This window comes from Tetrao urogallus (assembly GCF_951394365.1).
Source record: "Tetrao urogallus genome assembly, chromosome: 12".
Taxonomy (NCBI): Eukaryota; Metazoa; Chordata; class Aves; order Galliformes; family Phasianidae; genus Tetrao; species Tetrao urogallus.
Window position 1 is genome coordinate 17,737,760 of NC_136825.1, and position 15,905 is coordinate 17,753,664.

Sequence of the window (15,905 nt, forward strand, 5' to 3'; positions counted from 1 at the left end):
CACCTTTCCAACCACTGCCCTGCCGCTCCCAGCCGCCACCAGCATCACCCCAAACCCCACTTTGGCTTTCTCCCGTGGCAACCGCGAGCAGATCATCTCCCCTCCACCTCTGGACCAAATGCATTCCCTGCACCGATGTTTACGACACAGAAGCAAGATGCTTGGTTGGTTTGTTTTTTTTTTTTTGGTTTGTTCCCCCTCCCCCTTCCCCCCCTGCCTTTTTTTTTTTTTTTTTTTTTTAATACAAGAGCTGTGTATTTAAAAAATATATGACTTTTAATTTTAACAACACAAACCTTGCTGGATATTTTGTTAAGAAAGAGCGTGGAACTCAACGAAACCGAGTCAATAAATGTCCAAATGCTGCGCTGGCTTCAGGAAGGGGATCAGGTTCCAGGGCCTGGTGCCTGCATCTGCCATTGCTGCTGCCCATGCTACAGTGGGAACAGGTCCCCTCTCCTTGCAGGCTGTTTGCTCTAGGCTGCAATGGAAACACCACAGGTGCAGCATAGCACTGAGGTGAGAACGAGCCTGGCTCACGCACTGCAGCATCCCCCAAACAGGCGGCGTTCTCTCTCTCAAAACTGAGGATCTGTCGCTGCCAGGGTCCCCGATGCCTGGCCAGCCACCACCCAGCGGCCCCTGAGGGACATGCAGCTTTAAAGGAAGGTTGCTGAACAGGCTGAAGAAAGGAGATGAGCACGCTCAAGCTCCGCATGGTCTCATCTCAAAAGTCCACATCCCTTTCCGTGACAATCCAGCTCGCCCACATCATCATCGCCTTGGAGAGCCTGCAAAACCAAAATGCGAGCTGCAATGAGACATGGACCCAATGGGAGGACACAAAAGTGCCCAGGTAGGCCCACGGTGGGACTGCTGCTCCAAGAGGGACAAAGCAGAGCTCAGGACCTGGCAGGGACAGAGGGACCCACTGCAGCTGGGCTGCAAAGGGTGCCAGAGCAGATGGCTGTGCCCAGAGAACCGAGGGCTGGGAGAAGGCAGGGCACATCGAGTCCATCGCTGCACTGACCTGATGGATTGTATCTGCTTGCAGAGCTCTGGGCCGGGGGGCTCGTATTTGTAGCGGGGTGGATTCTCATTCACATACTGTGGAAATGAAGGAGACAGTGAGCCTGGTGCTGGAGCATAGCTGGCCAGCCACAAAACAAGACCACAATCCCATGACATATCCCGAGACCTCGATACATCTGCAGCAGCTCTTACCTCCCCCCCTCATTTCCTGCCCTCCCCATTTCATTTCTCTTGGAGACCTGGAAAAGCCTTCAGCAAGGGCTGCTTCCCACACAGCTCCCTGCTGAGCACAGCTGCACTTTCACCCAAAGTCACAAGTCCTCCCTGTACCCTGCATACAGCAGCTCTGTTCTGCCTTCCTAGCAGCCAGGAAGGCCTGGCTCAGCACGCCTGCTTTCCATTGCCCATCCCCAGCACAACCTTACAGACATGCAGAAAGGCCTGCAGGAGGCACACAAAGGGGTGTGGGGACACAGAAACCCTCAATGGGTGCCACATGAGTCCCACAGGATCCCACCAGCTGCTTCATCCTTACCGGCTGCAGATCTCTGTGCTGCTCCAGGTGGTAGTTGGGACTTTTCACTGAGGATGCCTGCTCCTCCTCGTCCTCCTCTTCTTCATCCAGCTCCTCCTCCTCATCTAGCTCCAGCTCCTCTTCATCCAGTTCCAATTCCTCCTCCTCGTCCAGCTCTTCCTCAAGGGATTCTTCTTCACACTGTGGCCCTATCTCCCTTCTGCTCTTCTTTGCTCTCTGTGGGCTCGTGAACTCCAGCTTCCTGCCCACTTCTCTCCCCGTGCCCTTAGAGCGGTGCTGGGGAGGCTTTCTGCGTGGCAGTCCACCGAGGGACCGACACGGGTGAGGCAGAGCCTGACCATCTCCCACCAACAGCTTCCTCTTGGCACCCGCAGCCCTTCTGGTCTTCCTTGGGGATTCTCCTCCCTTGGCTCTGGCATCACCCAGGTGATGCTTCTGCGTATACAGAGGGAAAGCCGTGCCACTGGAGTCTGCCTGCTCCTGGTGAGGTGCCCTTTCAGCACGGGATGCCAAGTGACTGCTGGGCAGGACAGGTAAAACTGGAGAGACTGATGACACGTTGGCCTGAGAATCCTCTGGCCGCAGGGGGACTCGAGCAGCACAAGGGGCAGAGCAGGCTGCCTCTGCAGTTGACGTTGCCCGGGTCATGTCAGCCTTCACAGGGCTGATATTGCAATATGAGGTGAGCAGCGAGGGAGATGAAGTCTGCACTGAGTCATCCTGCAGCAAGGCCTGGGGAGAATCGTGGCTACAAGGTTCCAACAAGTCAGGGGTGTTGCTGTCGGCAGCCACCTCCTGCTGGGCCTCTTGAGCACGTGGAGAGCTACACAGATGGGACTTCTCTGGTAAAAGAGGAAAAAAAGCAGAGTCGCATTGAGCAAGGGGACTCTGCAGTGGTAACACGTGGGAGCAGGAGCTGTGCTGGTATGTCAGACAGGGCAGGTGAGCATCACAGCAGGCACGGGAAAATGGCACCCTGGGGACATCAGATTAGCACAGCACTACTTTTTGACCAGGGCAAGAAAGTCAGCATCAAGGAGGAGCTGCATGTCCACGCAGAGAGAAGTGGGGCTGTCTGCTCCGAGCAAAACATGTGTGCTCCACACAGCATGGAGACTCACCTTCTGAAGAGGACAGGGTCAAGGACACAGGGGGCAGCCTGTTCCAAGGGTTGTCCAGCGATGCCTCTGAGTCCTCTGACAGTACTGTTGACTCTGCAGCTGCAACAACCACGACCAGGATGTGATTGGATTGAACTGCTGAACTGGACCAAGAACGCCGCTGTCTATTCCCAGCCCTGCAACAGCTAAGAGTGGTGAACTGCACAGGCAGCACTCAGGGGGGAGCTCTGAAACCCTTCTAGGAGAAAAATCTGGAGTGATGGCTCAGCCAGATTCCTTCTAAGACCTCATTCGGGCAGTGGAGATATACTGAGCACCCAGAGAGCAGGCAGGAGGAAGGCCTTCCTCTGCACCCTTTTCCTTTCTCGTGCAGGGCTAGCAGAGGGCCTGGCCTCTTGCTGCTGAAGCAGACACAGTCAGACAACTGGGGCACGTAAACAGCAGCTGCCACCTCCTGCACCCTACGTGCTGAGAGGTGAGAAACCACACAGAAGCTCTTCACAGACTGTGATCTGATAATGTGGTCCCAATGAGGGACTCGCAGGTGTGTGATGTCTCCTGGTGGCTGGAGCACAGCCTGCACTGCCCAGGACAAGATGAAGGTGTGAAATTGCCCCCTGCTCACTCAATGCCAGAAGTACTCACTCCTAGAGACCTGGCTGTGCTGCTATGTCCTTCTTAATGCAAAGAGGTTGAGCAGACGTCAGATGAAAATACTAAGAGGTCGCATGGGATGTGCATGTCCCACTACTTACACCTGGCCTGGGCTATGATGCTCTGATCGCCTGGCACTGTCATTTCGTAGCCACTCTTCTCAGGAGATGCTCCACACGTAGCTGAAACAAAAGGGGCACTGCTGGTCACACCCCCAGCACACTGCTCAGCCTTCAAAGGAAGCCTTCTCCACTTTCTAGAGATCCCAGGCAGCTGACAGGACTTCTGGTATCTCAGCAGTGTGGGGAGTGAGACATCAAGAGAAGGAATGTGCCAACCAGGCCTGTGACCTACAAAGCTCTTAGGGTGCTCTGTAGTCTAGGGGCCACAGCTTTCAAAATTCCACTTTCTAGGTGTTTGTGGGTTGTGCTCAGACCATAACCAGGAAAAAGTCTCTCATTTCAACATGCTTGGGCGCTGAACTGCTGACCTGCATAGCCACCAAACGATGCCACAGCACTGACCTGCCTGGGAAGCAGCGCGGTCAACCACTGTTTCCTCAGCAGGGATCACCAGGATGTTGGCTGGGACTATGAAGACGTCTTCATGTGGCTGAAATGAGAAACATTACTTATTTTTTTTTGCTGGGTGGTCCCTCTCAAGCTGCAGGAGCTCGCTCACAGGTGAGCATAGCTTTAATTCCCAACAAACCTCTGCTTCTGCCCCCTGCTCTTCCCTTTCCTCCTCCAAGCCCTCAAGCAGGGCCCCCGCCACGAGCTGTCGCAGCCCTGCCCCACATGGTCACACAGGGCTGGCTCTGCACCAGGCACTGCTCAACACTTGGACTGACCTCCTTCTGGAGCTCTGCCTCCCATCGGGTCACAGGGAGCTTGTCTGCCTCTGCTGAGGGTGTCTCTTTGGGCACCTGCAAATCCAAGCACTCCTCAGCGTTTTCCTTCAAGACCTCAAGCTGGTCCTGTGCTATCACTTCTAACAGCTGAGAGAGGGACGGCTCTGGAGGAAGAACACATCTATGTTAGTGGAGAAGATGCCTCAGCTCAGGCAAATGCTTTTACTTTTTGATGCGTGACAGAAACTTGTGGAAAGATGCAAAACTGCATTTCCTCTGCAACCAGAAACTCTTTTTCCTTTCTTTCCCCAGCCACACAGGTCTTCATGACCCTTACCTGAGCTAGGAGTGGTTCCCATAGAGAGATTCCTCCTGCAACGATCAAGGAGAAAGCCAGTGTGAGAGCTGGGTGGGCTCCTGTGTCAGCGGGATCACACCCATGGAAGTGACCTGCTTTGCACTCTCTGCTCAGCTCTGTCACATCCCAGGGCACAGAGTCCCACAGATTCACAAGGATCTACCTTCAAACATGTACCAGCCCCTGCCAGCTCACGTGAAAAACATTCAGTGCCTGCACTCTGGCACCGTGGTGTCTGCACGTATTCCCTGGCAATCACCAGCCCCATACTTACATCCAGAGCTCCTTTATCTTCTGTAGCACAGAGGGCTCCTGGTTCCTAGAACAACAGAGAAGTCAGTTACTGATGGGGCGTTCCCTCCCATGCACACATTCCTTCAGAGTCTGTGACACAAATCTCTCTCATGCAGTGAGTACAATGATCTCTAACACAACCAGGTCACAGCAGCACGTCTCTTAGCTCATTACTGGCAGTGCATGCTGCTGAGCCAAGGGCTCCTGGCTTCAGTGCTACGTGGCAAACACTGTCTTCTCAGCTCCAGGGCAATGCTCAAGCCCCACAGACCAGCACCCCCAGCCTGCAGCCTGGCACATACACATTTGATGAATCCATCCTCTGCCTCTCCATGGGCAGCACAACGAAGCGCTGGGCGGTGAGATAAAACTCGCAGTCTTCCTGTTGGGGCAAACGGAGTCCATGTGGGATGGGCAAGCAGTCACAGCTCTGCTCCCTCCCACTTAAGGACTGGTGAGCACCTCCCCAGCCCAGCTAACAACCTCAACAAGGAGCAGCCTGAACTCCCCTGCAGCGGGTTTTGCACCTTCTGCATCACCTGTTAGCTTTTGCAGCAGCCTCTTCATGGGCTATAAGCAAGGCTGAGCCAGCCTGAGGCCATGGGGAAGTGCCTGAATCTGAGCAAGGGGAGGGCAGGGAGCTCTCTGCCACGGACTGAGGTCCACGCAGGCCTCCTGCAGGCACAGAGCTGGCAGCTCCAGAACAGCAAGAGGAAGCAGTCGGGTGGCTGAGGCCGCTGCAGACCCTAGGGGAGATGCACCACGTCCCCAGGGAGGGCTCAGGCCATCAAGTCTTCTTCACTGTCACCACACAGCTTGCCAGGACCTGAGCACTGAAGGGCCATGGAGAAGAAAGGCCGGCCTCCACCCACCCCCAGCTCCATCACGCAGCTCTGGGAGCAGCTCAAAGCACGCAGGGAGCAAGGCAAGGTTAGGGAACAAATTACTTCCATGCATCAAAGTAACTTACCAGCTTGGCCTCCTCCCGAAAACACAATGTGTACTTCTGCAAGGTGATCAGTCTACAGATAAGGCTGGAAAGCATGAACTGCATGTGGGCACTAGAAAAAGAACAGAGCAGGACCATCTGGGAGAGACGAAGAATGAAGTCAGACCGCCCACACCAACCATGGGGCTCCCCTTACAGCTACACGACACAGGGGCACAACGGAACACTTCTCAGCATGAGCATCAGGGACTGAGCTGCTGAGAGCTGCTTTATATCCTCCCTCTGATACCAGCAATTGCTCCAGCTGGAAAACAGAGGGCTCGCATCCAAATGGGGAAACCAAGACAGGCTGCTAGCACTGACAGAGCCCAAGGAACCACAGTTAAGGTGTTTCCATCAACCCCTGCACATCCCAGCTAGCCACATCTGCAGCACCAATGCCCGTGTTCCAGCCTAGCAGCATCACCTCCTTCACACCAACTTCCCACCCTGTTATTGATTTAGCTTAACACAACCTGAAACAAGGCCAGGCGGGAGCCCCACTAGCAGCTTTGCAGAGCTGCAGTCCCAGCCACAGCCGAGCCACGATGGAACCCACTTTTCTTCTGCCTGCAGAGCTTCTGCTGTAATGACCACTCGGATGTAGTGGGAGCCGTCTGAGACTTGCAAGACAGCATCCTGCTGCACTTCACCTTGGCCAGGAGCACTTGAGCCACTCAAAACCTACAGAGCGGGGAATGAAAAAAGCAGAATGAACATCACCCAGAGAACAGACAGTGATCAAAGGCAGCAGAGCGCACCTGGGGAGCTCAGTCACCATCACAGCCTGAAGGGATCTCCCAGCAGGGAGTAGGGCCACAAAGCGGCCCAGCAGCCAACATTTGGCAGCCTGCTCCTGTAAGGAGGCATCCCTCCAACATAATGTGCACAATGCAGCTCTGGGCAGCCTGGTCTGATGGTCGGCGACCCTGCGCACAACAAGGGGGTCGAAACGAAATGATCATTGTGGTCCTTTTTCAATCCAGGCCATTCTGTGACAATCACAACCCAGTGCCCTGCCTGCAGATCTCACACTCAGTGAGCATCTCACAGCTTCTTCATCCTCTGTCTCCAAATCACACTGGCCACACCACATGAGGGTCTGTGATGCATGAGAGAGCTCCACGTAGAAACCCAGCTATGTTTTAACATAACTGAATTATTCACTTGTATAACTCGTAGTTATGTGATGATCTGAGCCCTCAGTGCACAGCTAACGACAGTTTAGCCCACAGTTCTCCACAATGCTGGCTCTGAAGCAGAGAGGAGCAACCATCCATAAGCAGCACTCACAGCCAGCTCTCACCCTTCCTCCCCAGCCAAACCGAGCTGCTGCTGGGTAGCTGCAGAGCTAGCAGAGAGCATGAAAGGAGCCAGGAGTATGGACTCGGCCCAGCTGATTTCCTCTTTCTCCCTTCAGGCTGCCCATCATAGAATCGTTTGAGCTGGATGACTGGATGATTTAAAGATCCCTTCTGGCTCCACGGCAATGAACAACTCTTTGAAAGGGCAGATAACAGCAGGACAAGGGGAAATGGTTTGAAGTTGAGGGAGGGAAGATTGAGGTTGGATGTCAGGGGGAAGTTGTGTACTATGAGAGTGGTGAGGGGCTGGAACAGCTGCCCAGAGAGGCTGTGATGCCCCGTCCATCCCTGGAGGTGTTCAAGGCCAGGTTGGATGGGGCCCTGGGCAGCCTGGGCTGCTGTGAAATGTGGAGGTTGGTGGCCCTGCGTGTGGCAGGGGGTTGGAGCTTCGTGATCCTTGAGGTCCCTTCCAACCTGGGCCGTTCTGTGATTCTATGAACAGACAGACACTGGATCACGAGCCCAGTGCCCCACGCAGCCTGACTTTGGGTGCCTGCAGGCAATGGGCATCCCCCACCCCTCTGGGCAGCCCACACCTCCTTACACCCGCGCTAAACCTCCCCTCCTTCAGCTCGAACCCATTTCTCCTCGTCCTACCACAGCAGCCCCTACTACAAAACCTGTCCCCTTCCTTCTTCCGGCCCCTTTGGGAACCGAAGGCCGCTTCTGGACGCAGCCCATGGCACAGCAGGCTCCCGGCGCTGTGAAGGCACGCCGCCGGCCACCAGAACCCCGTGCCTCGCGGCAGGCCGCCCCCCCCGCACGGATACCCACCCGCAGCACCTGCCCCGTCAGCCACTTCTTCCCGTCGGGCTGCTCGTGGTTCAGCAGCAAGCCGACGATCCACGGCTGCAGGACGTAGAGACCGGGAGCGGAGAGATTCCTATTGCCGTACAGCAACCTGGCGGGGCGAGAGGAAGGGCCCCGTTTTGACAGCCGAAGCCCGGCAGGGCAGCCCGGCTCCCCCCGCCGCCGCCGCCGCCGCCGCCTCACCCGCCCTCGGCCGCCCGCTCCGCCGCTCCCGCCCCTCCAGCACTGCACACCGCAGCCATGGCCGCCCGCGGCCCGGGAAGGGGAAGCGCAGCCGGGCGGCAGCATCCGGGGCGGGGCGGCGTTCCGTGGGGCCGGAGTTACCTCGTGGTTTGCGGGGCTGGAGATGGGGAGAGGACGGCGGTGTTGGAACGCAGCCGAGTTTATTGGGAGCAGCGCGCTCGGCGCTCTCCGAGTCCCCGTTCGAAGCAGATCCCCGGAGCTCCTACGGCTCGCACCGCTGAACTGAACCGTTCCTTCGTGCCCGTGCTCGGGTCGCTCCGTGCTGCGTTCACTCACGTTGCTCCCTGCCGGCTGCTGGGGGACGCGCTCACACGGGGAGCATCGGGAGGAGCATCGCGCCCGCCGCCATGCTGTCACGCTGTTTTTTCTGGAGCACGGCTGCGATTTGGGTCCATCCCAGTCGGGCTCGTGGCCGCCCCAGCACAGAAACGAAGCGAGGATCGCTGGGATCACCCTGAGCTGGGGCGGCTGCGGTGTGTTGGGTGGGAATGCTGGCCTTCCATTGCGCTTCCAGCTGCGGCTGCTATGAGGGCTGAGCTTTGGGAAGACGGCCCCTCTGGTGGGTTTCCAAGAAGTTCCGGAGGGTCCCCAGGTTTTCCAGCCTGTTACGGTGGCAGAAGGGCTCTCCTGACCTCTCCTCTCCTGACTGTTGCGCACAAAAATGGTGCTGCACACAGTCTGGCTTTGCCGATCCAGCCCCGAGGGACAAAGGACAAGAGGGAAGGTGGGAGGAGGCACCTCCGTGCAGGAACAGAGGTGGTTCTGGTGCCAAAACCACGAGGCTCACGTTTTGGTAGATGAGATGAGAGAAGAGGGAGGTATGAAGAGCGGCAACCAAACTGCAGCCAAGGCCTGCACGGGCAAGCTGCTGCTTGTACTGCGTCAGCTTTGGGAGCAGAGGTGGCTTTTCACGGGGCTCAGGACAGTGTGTATCACCACCAGGTGAGCATCGGCTGTCAGACCTCCCAGCCAGGGCATTCCCTGCCCGGGCAGGACGCTGGGATCCCCTTCTGTCACACAGCCACCAGGAAAGCTGGATCGAGGGTGTGGAGTAAAGCCAAGAGGCTGGCATGTTGCAGAGAGTTTTGTGGAGCAAAGAGCAGATGCAAGCCCTCACGGGAAAATGTGAGATAACTGAGTTGTAAAAGGCACCTGGAGGCACTGCAGTGTCAGCACAGAGGCAGACGGAGCAGTATGGCTGGAGTTCGCTTCCACTCCGCTCTGGTGACTGGGGCCAACCGGGGAATCGGCCTCGGGCTTGTCCGGCACCTGCTGGCATTGCCAAACCCACCTGAGTGGGTCTTTGCAACTTGTCGCGACCCCAAGGGACAGCGAGCGCAGGTGAGGCTGGGCTGGAGCTGAGGAGGGGGACAGCAGGGCTGCTGCAGGAGGGCGGATGTGGGAGGGTCTCCACCAGGGAGCTGCAGCCCTGGACCTCAGGCACAGGAGAACTGGGGTGGGATGCAAGCAACAGCGTGCCCAGAGCTCAAGAAGGGAGCTGCTGCCACTGCCTGGCACTGTGTGCCCCAGGGCTGGAGGCAAAGGGCTGCGTTGGCTGAGCAGCTCAGAGTGCGACACAAGGCTCACATCAGCTGTCTTCTACAGGAGCTGCAGAAGTTGGCCTCCAAGCACCCCAACCTGGTCACTGTCCCGCTCGGTAGGTGACACAGCTGGAGCACAAGGCTGCCTCCCTGGGCTCCCTGCTCTGCCAGCACGGCGTCCTCCCCCATCCCTGGTGCAGGGCTCTGTCCCAGCACTGTGCCTGCTGGCAGACACCGAGGGCAGCGGGCGCTCACCTCCCCACCTCGCCTCTGCAGAAGTCACCGATCCCGCCAGCATCAAGGCGGCCGCAGCCAGCGTCGGGGAGCGCCTCAAGGGCTCGGGGCTGAACCTCCTCATCAACAACGCTGGGATCGTAAGGGCAAACAAGCTTGACAATGAAACACTGAAGGACATGGCTGAGGTGTACACCACTAACACCATTGCACCTCTGCTGATCAGCCAGGTAATGTGCTCACCCACAGCGCCAGGAACGTCCCTGTTCTGAGGCCCTGAGATCCTCTGTGGCAGAAGGAAGGGGCTGGTGGAACAGAGCCCTGCTCTGCTCTTTTACTGATGCTCCTGAGCTGCTCTGAGGAGCTGTGGGACAGGGGTTGGTGCTAAGGAGCTGGAACCTGGGGGGGGGGGATGAGAAAAGAGGAAGATGGCTGCCAATGGTGCTGGTGCCAGCACTGCTGCTGTGGAAGGAGTTGGTCCTGTCCCCTGTGTGTGGAACCCTGAATCTCTCCTCCCCACAGGCGTTCCTGCCCCTGCTGAAGAAGGCAGCCCAGGGCAGCACAGGCTCGGGGATGAGCTGTAGCAAGGCAGCCATTGTCAACATGTCCAGCACTGGGGGATCCATTTCTTCTTTCAGTGGTTGGGATATAATGGAAGTTGCCTCATACCGCTGCAGCAAGGTATGGCACATACCACATCCACACACTGTGGAGGGAAAATATCCTTCCTCTCCCCTGCCCAGCCATGGGATCTGCAAGTGTCCCCATGCTGCACCTTCTCATCCCCACCTGATCCCTGTGCTGTCTCCCACAGGCTGCTCTCAACATGCTCACCAGGTGCCAGTCCATGGGATACCGCGAACATGGCATCCTCTGCGTCGCTTTCCATCCTGGCTGGGTGCAGACAGACATGGGGAGCTCAGCTGGACACACGGTAGGAGCTTCCCCACGTTGGGTCCATCCACAGCCTGTGCTGGTCTCCCACGGAGGCTGCTGTCTCCCGGAGCCCTGCACCAAGACCCCCTCAGGGGGCTGCTCCGTCAGCGCCATGGCAGCTCTCCCTGCCCTGGGACCCCTGCGCAGCGCCAGCCCCGGCTCCTGGCAGCCCCGCCGCCCGCCTTCCCAGCTCTCACCCTCCTCCCAGGGCTCTGCTTCCCCCTCAGCCCGGCCGCTGCCTTCCCGCAGCCGGGCTCCAGGGCACAGCCTGGGCAGCCCTCGGGCACACACGCCTGCGTTTCTCCCTCTGCCCTGCAGCCCCCCGTGACGGTGGACGCGAGCGTAGGAGGGATGCTGAAGGTGCTCTCCAAGCTCTCCGAGAAGGACAGCGGGTCCTTCCTGGACTGGGAAGGGAACGTTGTGGCCTGGTGAGGTGCTGGCCCGGCCTCGTGCCTGGATCCTGGCAGTGGCCCCTCTGCTGCTGCCCGACCTCTGCTAAGTCTTCAATAAACCCATATCTGACAACAGCAATGCTCTTGGCTCTATCTGTGAGCACAACAGGCTCTGTGGAACCCCATGGAGGAAGGCCCCTTCCCAGGGGGTCCCACCCCTCATCTGTGTGCATCAGAACCCACTGTTCCCAACCACAGCCACTGCCAGGTGTCCCCTCAATTGACAGATGTCACTGCTGGAAACATTCCCTCCAGAAAGGCCAGGATTAGGCCAATACCTGTCTTTGAGGAGATGAGCTGCCTGGGGATGGGAGCAGCACAGGCAAGGTGGGGGTATAGGATCTGTCCAGCAAGGGTTCCTTATGAGGGCTGAGGTGGGGGGAGGAGGGGGCATAGGGTGATGCAAAGTTGGGATGCAGGGCACCGAGTGGCTGCACGTGAGGTGGGGAATGGGGAGAAGCTTCTGCCCATGTCCGTGAGTGGGGAAGAGTGACATGGTTGTGCTGAGCTGGCATCACCAGGGCAGGCGGTTCCCTTCCCAGTCAAGGAAGGCCCCACAGGTCTCCTGTGAAAGGATGCTCAGCACCTCCAGAATGCCCTGCATGCTGCGCTCCACTGTCATGGGTGCCTGTGGAAGAGGACAAGGAACAGGATCACTGCCACAGCCTGTGATGGGCAGGAAGAGCTGCAGGGTCTGACCAGGCTAGAGGGTGCATGGAAGCTGCTGCGCCCTTTTGTCCCAACTTGAATGGGGCTGGCTGCCCATAGAGATATTCTTCCTTCTTGCCAGTCCTCTGCTCTCCGTGTAAGGGACAGGGCTGGCAGCCAGTGTCCCCTGCCAGCCCCAAGCAGCTGCAGAGCCTCTACCTCCACACACACAGCTGCAGACCTCAGAGCATTCCCTTGGCTCCAGCTTCACCAAGCAGCAGGGACACAGCACCCGTTCCTTGTGTTTCCTGCACAGCAGCATACCTGCTCCGTCCCCATGTCGGTCTTCACCCAGCCAGGATGGATCGCTGCACACAAGATCCCCTTGTCCCTGAGCTCTGCAGCCAGGCACCTGGTCACCATGTTCTGGGCAGCCTGGAAGAGTCAGATAGCATGGGCACGGCTCAGGCTGGTGCTCTGAGTGCTCATGCTTGTAGGACCAGGCAAGGGATGCCTGGAGCAGGTCCATGGAGGACTATCCCCAAATCCCCCCCTGCCCCCTCACCTTGCTGGCACGGTATGGGTACATGGGGGCCTCCAGCACCCCAAGACACAGCCCGATGGAGCCCACTTTGGAAGACACATTGATGATGGCAGCCCTGCTGCAGCTCAGCCCCTCCGTCCCCGCATCCTTCGCCGCCTTCTCCAAGAGCGGTAGGAATTCCTGGCAGGAAGATACGCGTTAGAGCTCTGTTAATACAGACCCTGGTTTTCAGCCTTGCCCTGGAAGTCCTCACACCATGATTACAGGCCACAGAGGAGCAGCCCTAGCCCACACACACCTTGGCAACCTGCAGGGGCCCCACCACGTTGACTGCAAACGCGGCGAGCATCTCCTGTGCATCCACAGACTGCAGCGTGGCCTGCGAGCCGACGCCAGCGTTGTTGATGAGCAGGTTCAAGCCCTGGCCCTGCAGATGAGTCTCCACAGCCTGCACGGCTCCACGGATGCTGGGCAAGTCCACCGTGTCTGCAGGGCAAAAAGAAGAATGTGACTGCATTCACTTTATGGATTTGAGGGGTTATTTTGTAAGTGCTGCCTGGAGGAATGCTGTAGCTACATTCGTGGAGACTTCCTCCAAGAGCTATAGGGCTTGCTGGTGTATTGGGGAAATATTCATTATCTTATTGACTTACATTCTGATCTTTCCTGGTTGATACCCAGTCTGATGGGTCATTGAGAGTGACCTTTTCATTTTCCAACATGCTAAAATTCATCTTTCCAGGATACAACATGAAACTTTTCCTTGCAGACTGCGATTCCCATCCTTCTCTTACCTACAGATGCTCCAGCTCCCCTACACTACATAGGAGGGGTATGTTTTAAGTCTGTGTTTTCTTAAGGTTTGCTTGTCAAGATCTGTATCGCATGATGGATGCTTGCCCCACTGAAATGTCCCTCATTGCTTTAAGAGGAGACATCTGAACACCTGGCAGATCTGAAACGAGCCTGGTTAGACCAACCGTTCACATTGGCAATACATTTTTATGTCACAACTACACAAGCCCTTAAGGTCTATGAATATTCACATTTGTGGGTGCTGCTGAGGATGAGTCCCAGTGCACACATGCTCTGCAGAGCCTGCTGCAGGGAGAATCTGGGAGCCAGGCCCCCACTTGCAACATTCTGCCCCCACTTGACTTGTGTTCTCAAGCTCGCACAAGACTGAATTAGCAAAGATGGGAAGAGCTAAAGACGACTTGTTCTTCCCTTGAGCACCAGAATGACCCTTTTCTGGGGCATTTTGAAGTAGTCTGGTAGGTTTGTGGTGGTGGCAAGCAAGCCTTAAGTCATCTTATAAAGCATTTGAGTGATCTGGGAGTCAAGTATCCATGGGGCAGCATAGATTTTTGGAAGATGAGTGTTACCTTATGGAAGCAGCATTTTTTTTTCTGACGCCCAGCTTGAATTTGGAGTTATTTGTGATTTGGGGTTTTGACCTCTGTGCTGAGGCATGTGGACCCCTTGGAGCAAGAGCCTGAGCTTGTTCAGATGCTGCTCAGCTTGAGGCTGTTGCTGGTGGTACTGAAAGCCTTCGCCACTGCATTGGGGAGCTGATGGGGATGCAGCGGTGGGATTCAAGAGGACATTTGGGACATCACATTGCTTGCATTGCAGGGGAGTTGGGCTAGATGACCTTTTAGGGTCTCTTCCAACTCAAGTGATTTCATGATTCTTTGGTCTCATGAAGGATATTTCTCAACAAGCTTTATGATGACTTCTTTTTGGATGATGTACAAGCAGAGCTCCAAGCTCCATTACTCCAGGTGTCATTCACTGGCTTGGGTGAATGATTAATATCTGTGTTTGGACTGGCTGAGTCATTGCTCCAAGGGAGAATGGGGCCAGGCATGCGTGACAAGCACATCCCTATTGCTACACCAGCCTAATTAGCTGAAGGCAACTTCTCCTCTCCTCTCCACAATGGCTGAAATGGTGCCTACAAAGCAAAATGCACGCCCAGATCCTCAGCTTTCAGATGGAAGAAAACGGGGTTAGAAAGGGAAAGAAAGAAATGCAGAACGAAAGGATACAGTGGGCATTTCAGAGTTAATTTCTTTCATTTCTGAAACACGTGTTCCTATCATTGGTTTGAAGTAAACCATTCCCTTACGTGGAGGAAGGCAGCCTGGAGCAGAACTCCCTATAGATGAACACCCCAACTTTGCCAATGCAAAGTGCCATTCTCTGCAGCTCTCCCTTTTATCCCATGCCCTTGTCTTCTCCTCTCCTGCTTGTCACTCCACCTGGCAGACATCCCAGCTCACCAGGCTGAAGCCACATGGCTGCCACCACCAAGGTCTAGCAAAGACATCCATAGTTGCGCCCCCAGACGAGTGGAGGGCACAGGAGGGAGGAGGGCCAGGAGCAGCAGAGCCTTATGAAGGAGGGGGGTTGCACCATACCTAGATGGATCAGCTTGATGTTGGGGTGCCGGGCCGCTAATTCTTGCAGGGCCTGGAGACAAGGGCATGGAGCAGGGGGTTAGAAGCCACCAGCAGCACTGCTGGTCTTCCCACCCATCCCATCCTCGTCCCCGAGGAGCAGACTGCGGTGGCTTTGCTCTTGCTGGGGAAGCTGTCAGGTGAAGGGGGGCTGCTGGGCTCAGTGCTGTCCCCAGCAGGGAGAAGGGGATGATTGGCTCGGTGTGAGCACCCAGGTCATGGGCACCACATGGGCACAGCCCACCTTCCCCTCGCCCTCACAGCACCCAACCAAGCTTGCTCCCAGCAGACACCCAGGAGGGGCCGTGATGCCCCTCACTGCCCTGGCTGGCAGACATCCCCATGCACTGACCTTCCCTCTCGGACCAGAGACATCACGGCAGGTGGCAAAGATGTGCTGTGGGGGTTGGGGGCTGGCGGCGAGCTGCCTCACCAGCTCCAGCCCAATGCCCCGGTTGGACCCCGTCACCAGAACGCTCCGAGCCAGCGTGGCCATCTCCAAGGGGGTGAGACAGTCACAGTGGTGACAAACAGGCTGCTCCCAGTGGAACTGCAGCCTGCTTGGCGTGAACGGGAGAAAAGGCACAGCCCAGGGAGTGGCTTTGGGTGCTCATGGGGACAGAGATGGTGCCAGCAGCAGCCCTGGTGCCTTGGATGCCCTGGGACCAGGGTGGGCACGTGTCGTGGGGTGATGGTTCTCCTTGCATTGCCCGCTCTCCAAGACTTGATTTCTTCTCCAGAGCCCCAGATCCCAAGTCCATGCAACCCCAGGAGAAGGATCGCATCCATTCAGAGCTTGGAAGCGTGCTTGGAAATGCAACCAAGAAATGGAAGGGACA

General features: G+C 56.8%; 2 protein-coding genes and 1 pseudogene across 3 annotated transcripts; 1 reads left to right on the top strand and 2 right to left on the bottom strand.

The window, feature by feature from the left end:
- Positions 1–727: 727 nt before the first annotated feature.
- Positions 728–8,248, bottom strand: ACD (ACD shelterin complex subunit and telomerase recruitment factor; the record flags this gene model as incomplete). The annotated part of the gene is made up of 13 exons (XM_079541336.1): positions 728–791; positions 1,031–1,107; positions 2,207–2,409; positions 2,689–2,787; positions 3,444–3,524; positions 3,867–3,954; positions 4,193–4,356; positions 4,530–4,564; positions 5,147–5,226; positions 5,815–5,905; positions 6,392–6,516; positions 7,971–8,097; positions 8,190–8,248. 13 exons carry the CDS (start codon positions 8,246–8,248, stop codon positions 728–730), a joined length of 1,293 nt encoding a protein of 430 aa, XP_079397462.1.
- A 1,195-nt stretch (positions 8,249–9,443) lies between these two features.
- Positions 9,444–11,392, top strand: LOC306951136 (C-signal-like; the record flags this gene model as incomplete). The annotated part of the gene is made up of 6 exons (XM_079541566.1): positions 9,444–9,590; positions 9,855–9,906; positions 10,067–10,254; positions 10,547–10,705; positions 10,839–10,958; positions 11,279–11,392. 6 exons carry the CDS (start codon positions 9,444–9,446, stop codon positions 11,390–11,392), a joined length of 780 nt encoding a protein of 259 aa, XP_079397692.1.
- A 534-nt stretch (positions 11,393–11,926) lies between these two features.
- LOC306951132 lies at positions 11,927–15,855 on the bottom strand (annotated as a pseudogene). The gene is made up of 6 exons: positions 15,419–15,855; positions 15,028–15,079; positions 12,903–13,090; positions 12,626–12,784; positions 12,385–12,495; positions 11,927–12,040 (listed from the first exon to the last, which is right to left on the bottom strand). The product of its transcript is annotated as an uncharacterized misc_RNA (transcript).
- Between the last annotated feature and the right edge of the window lie 50 nt (positions 15,856–15,905).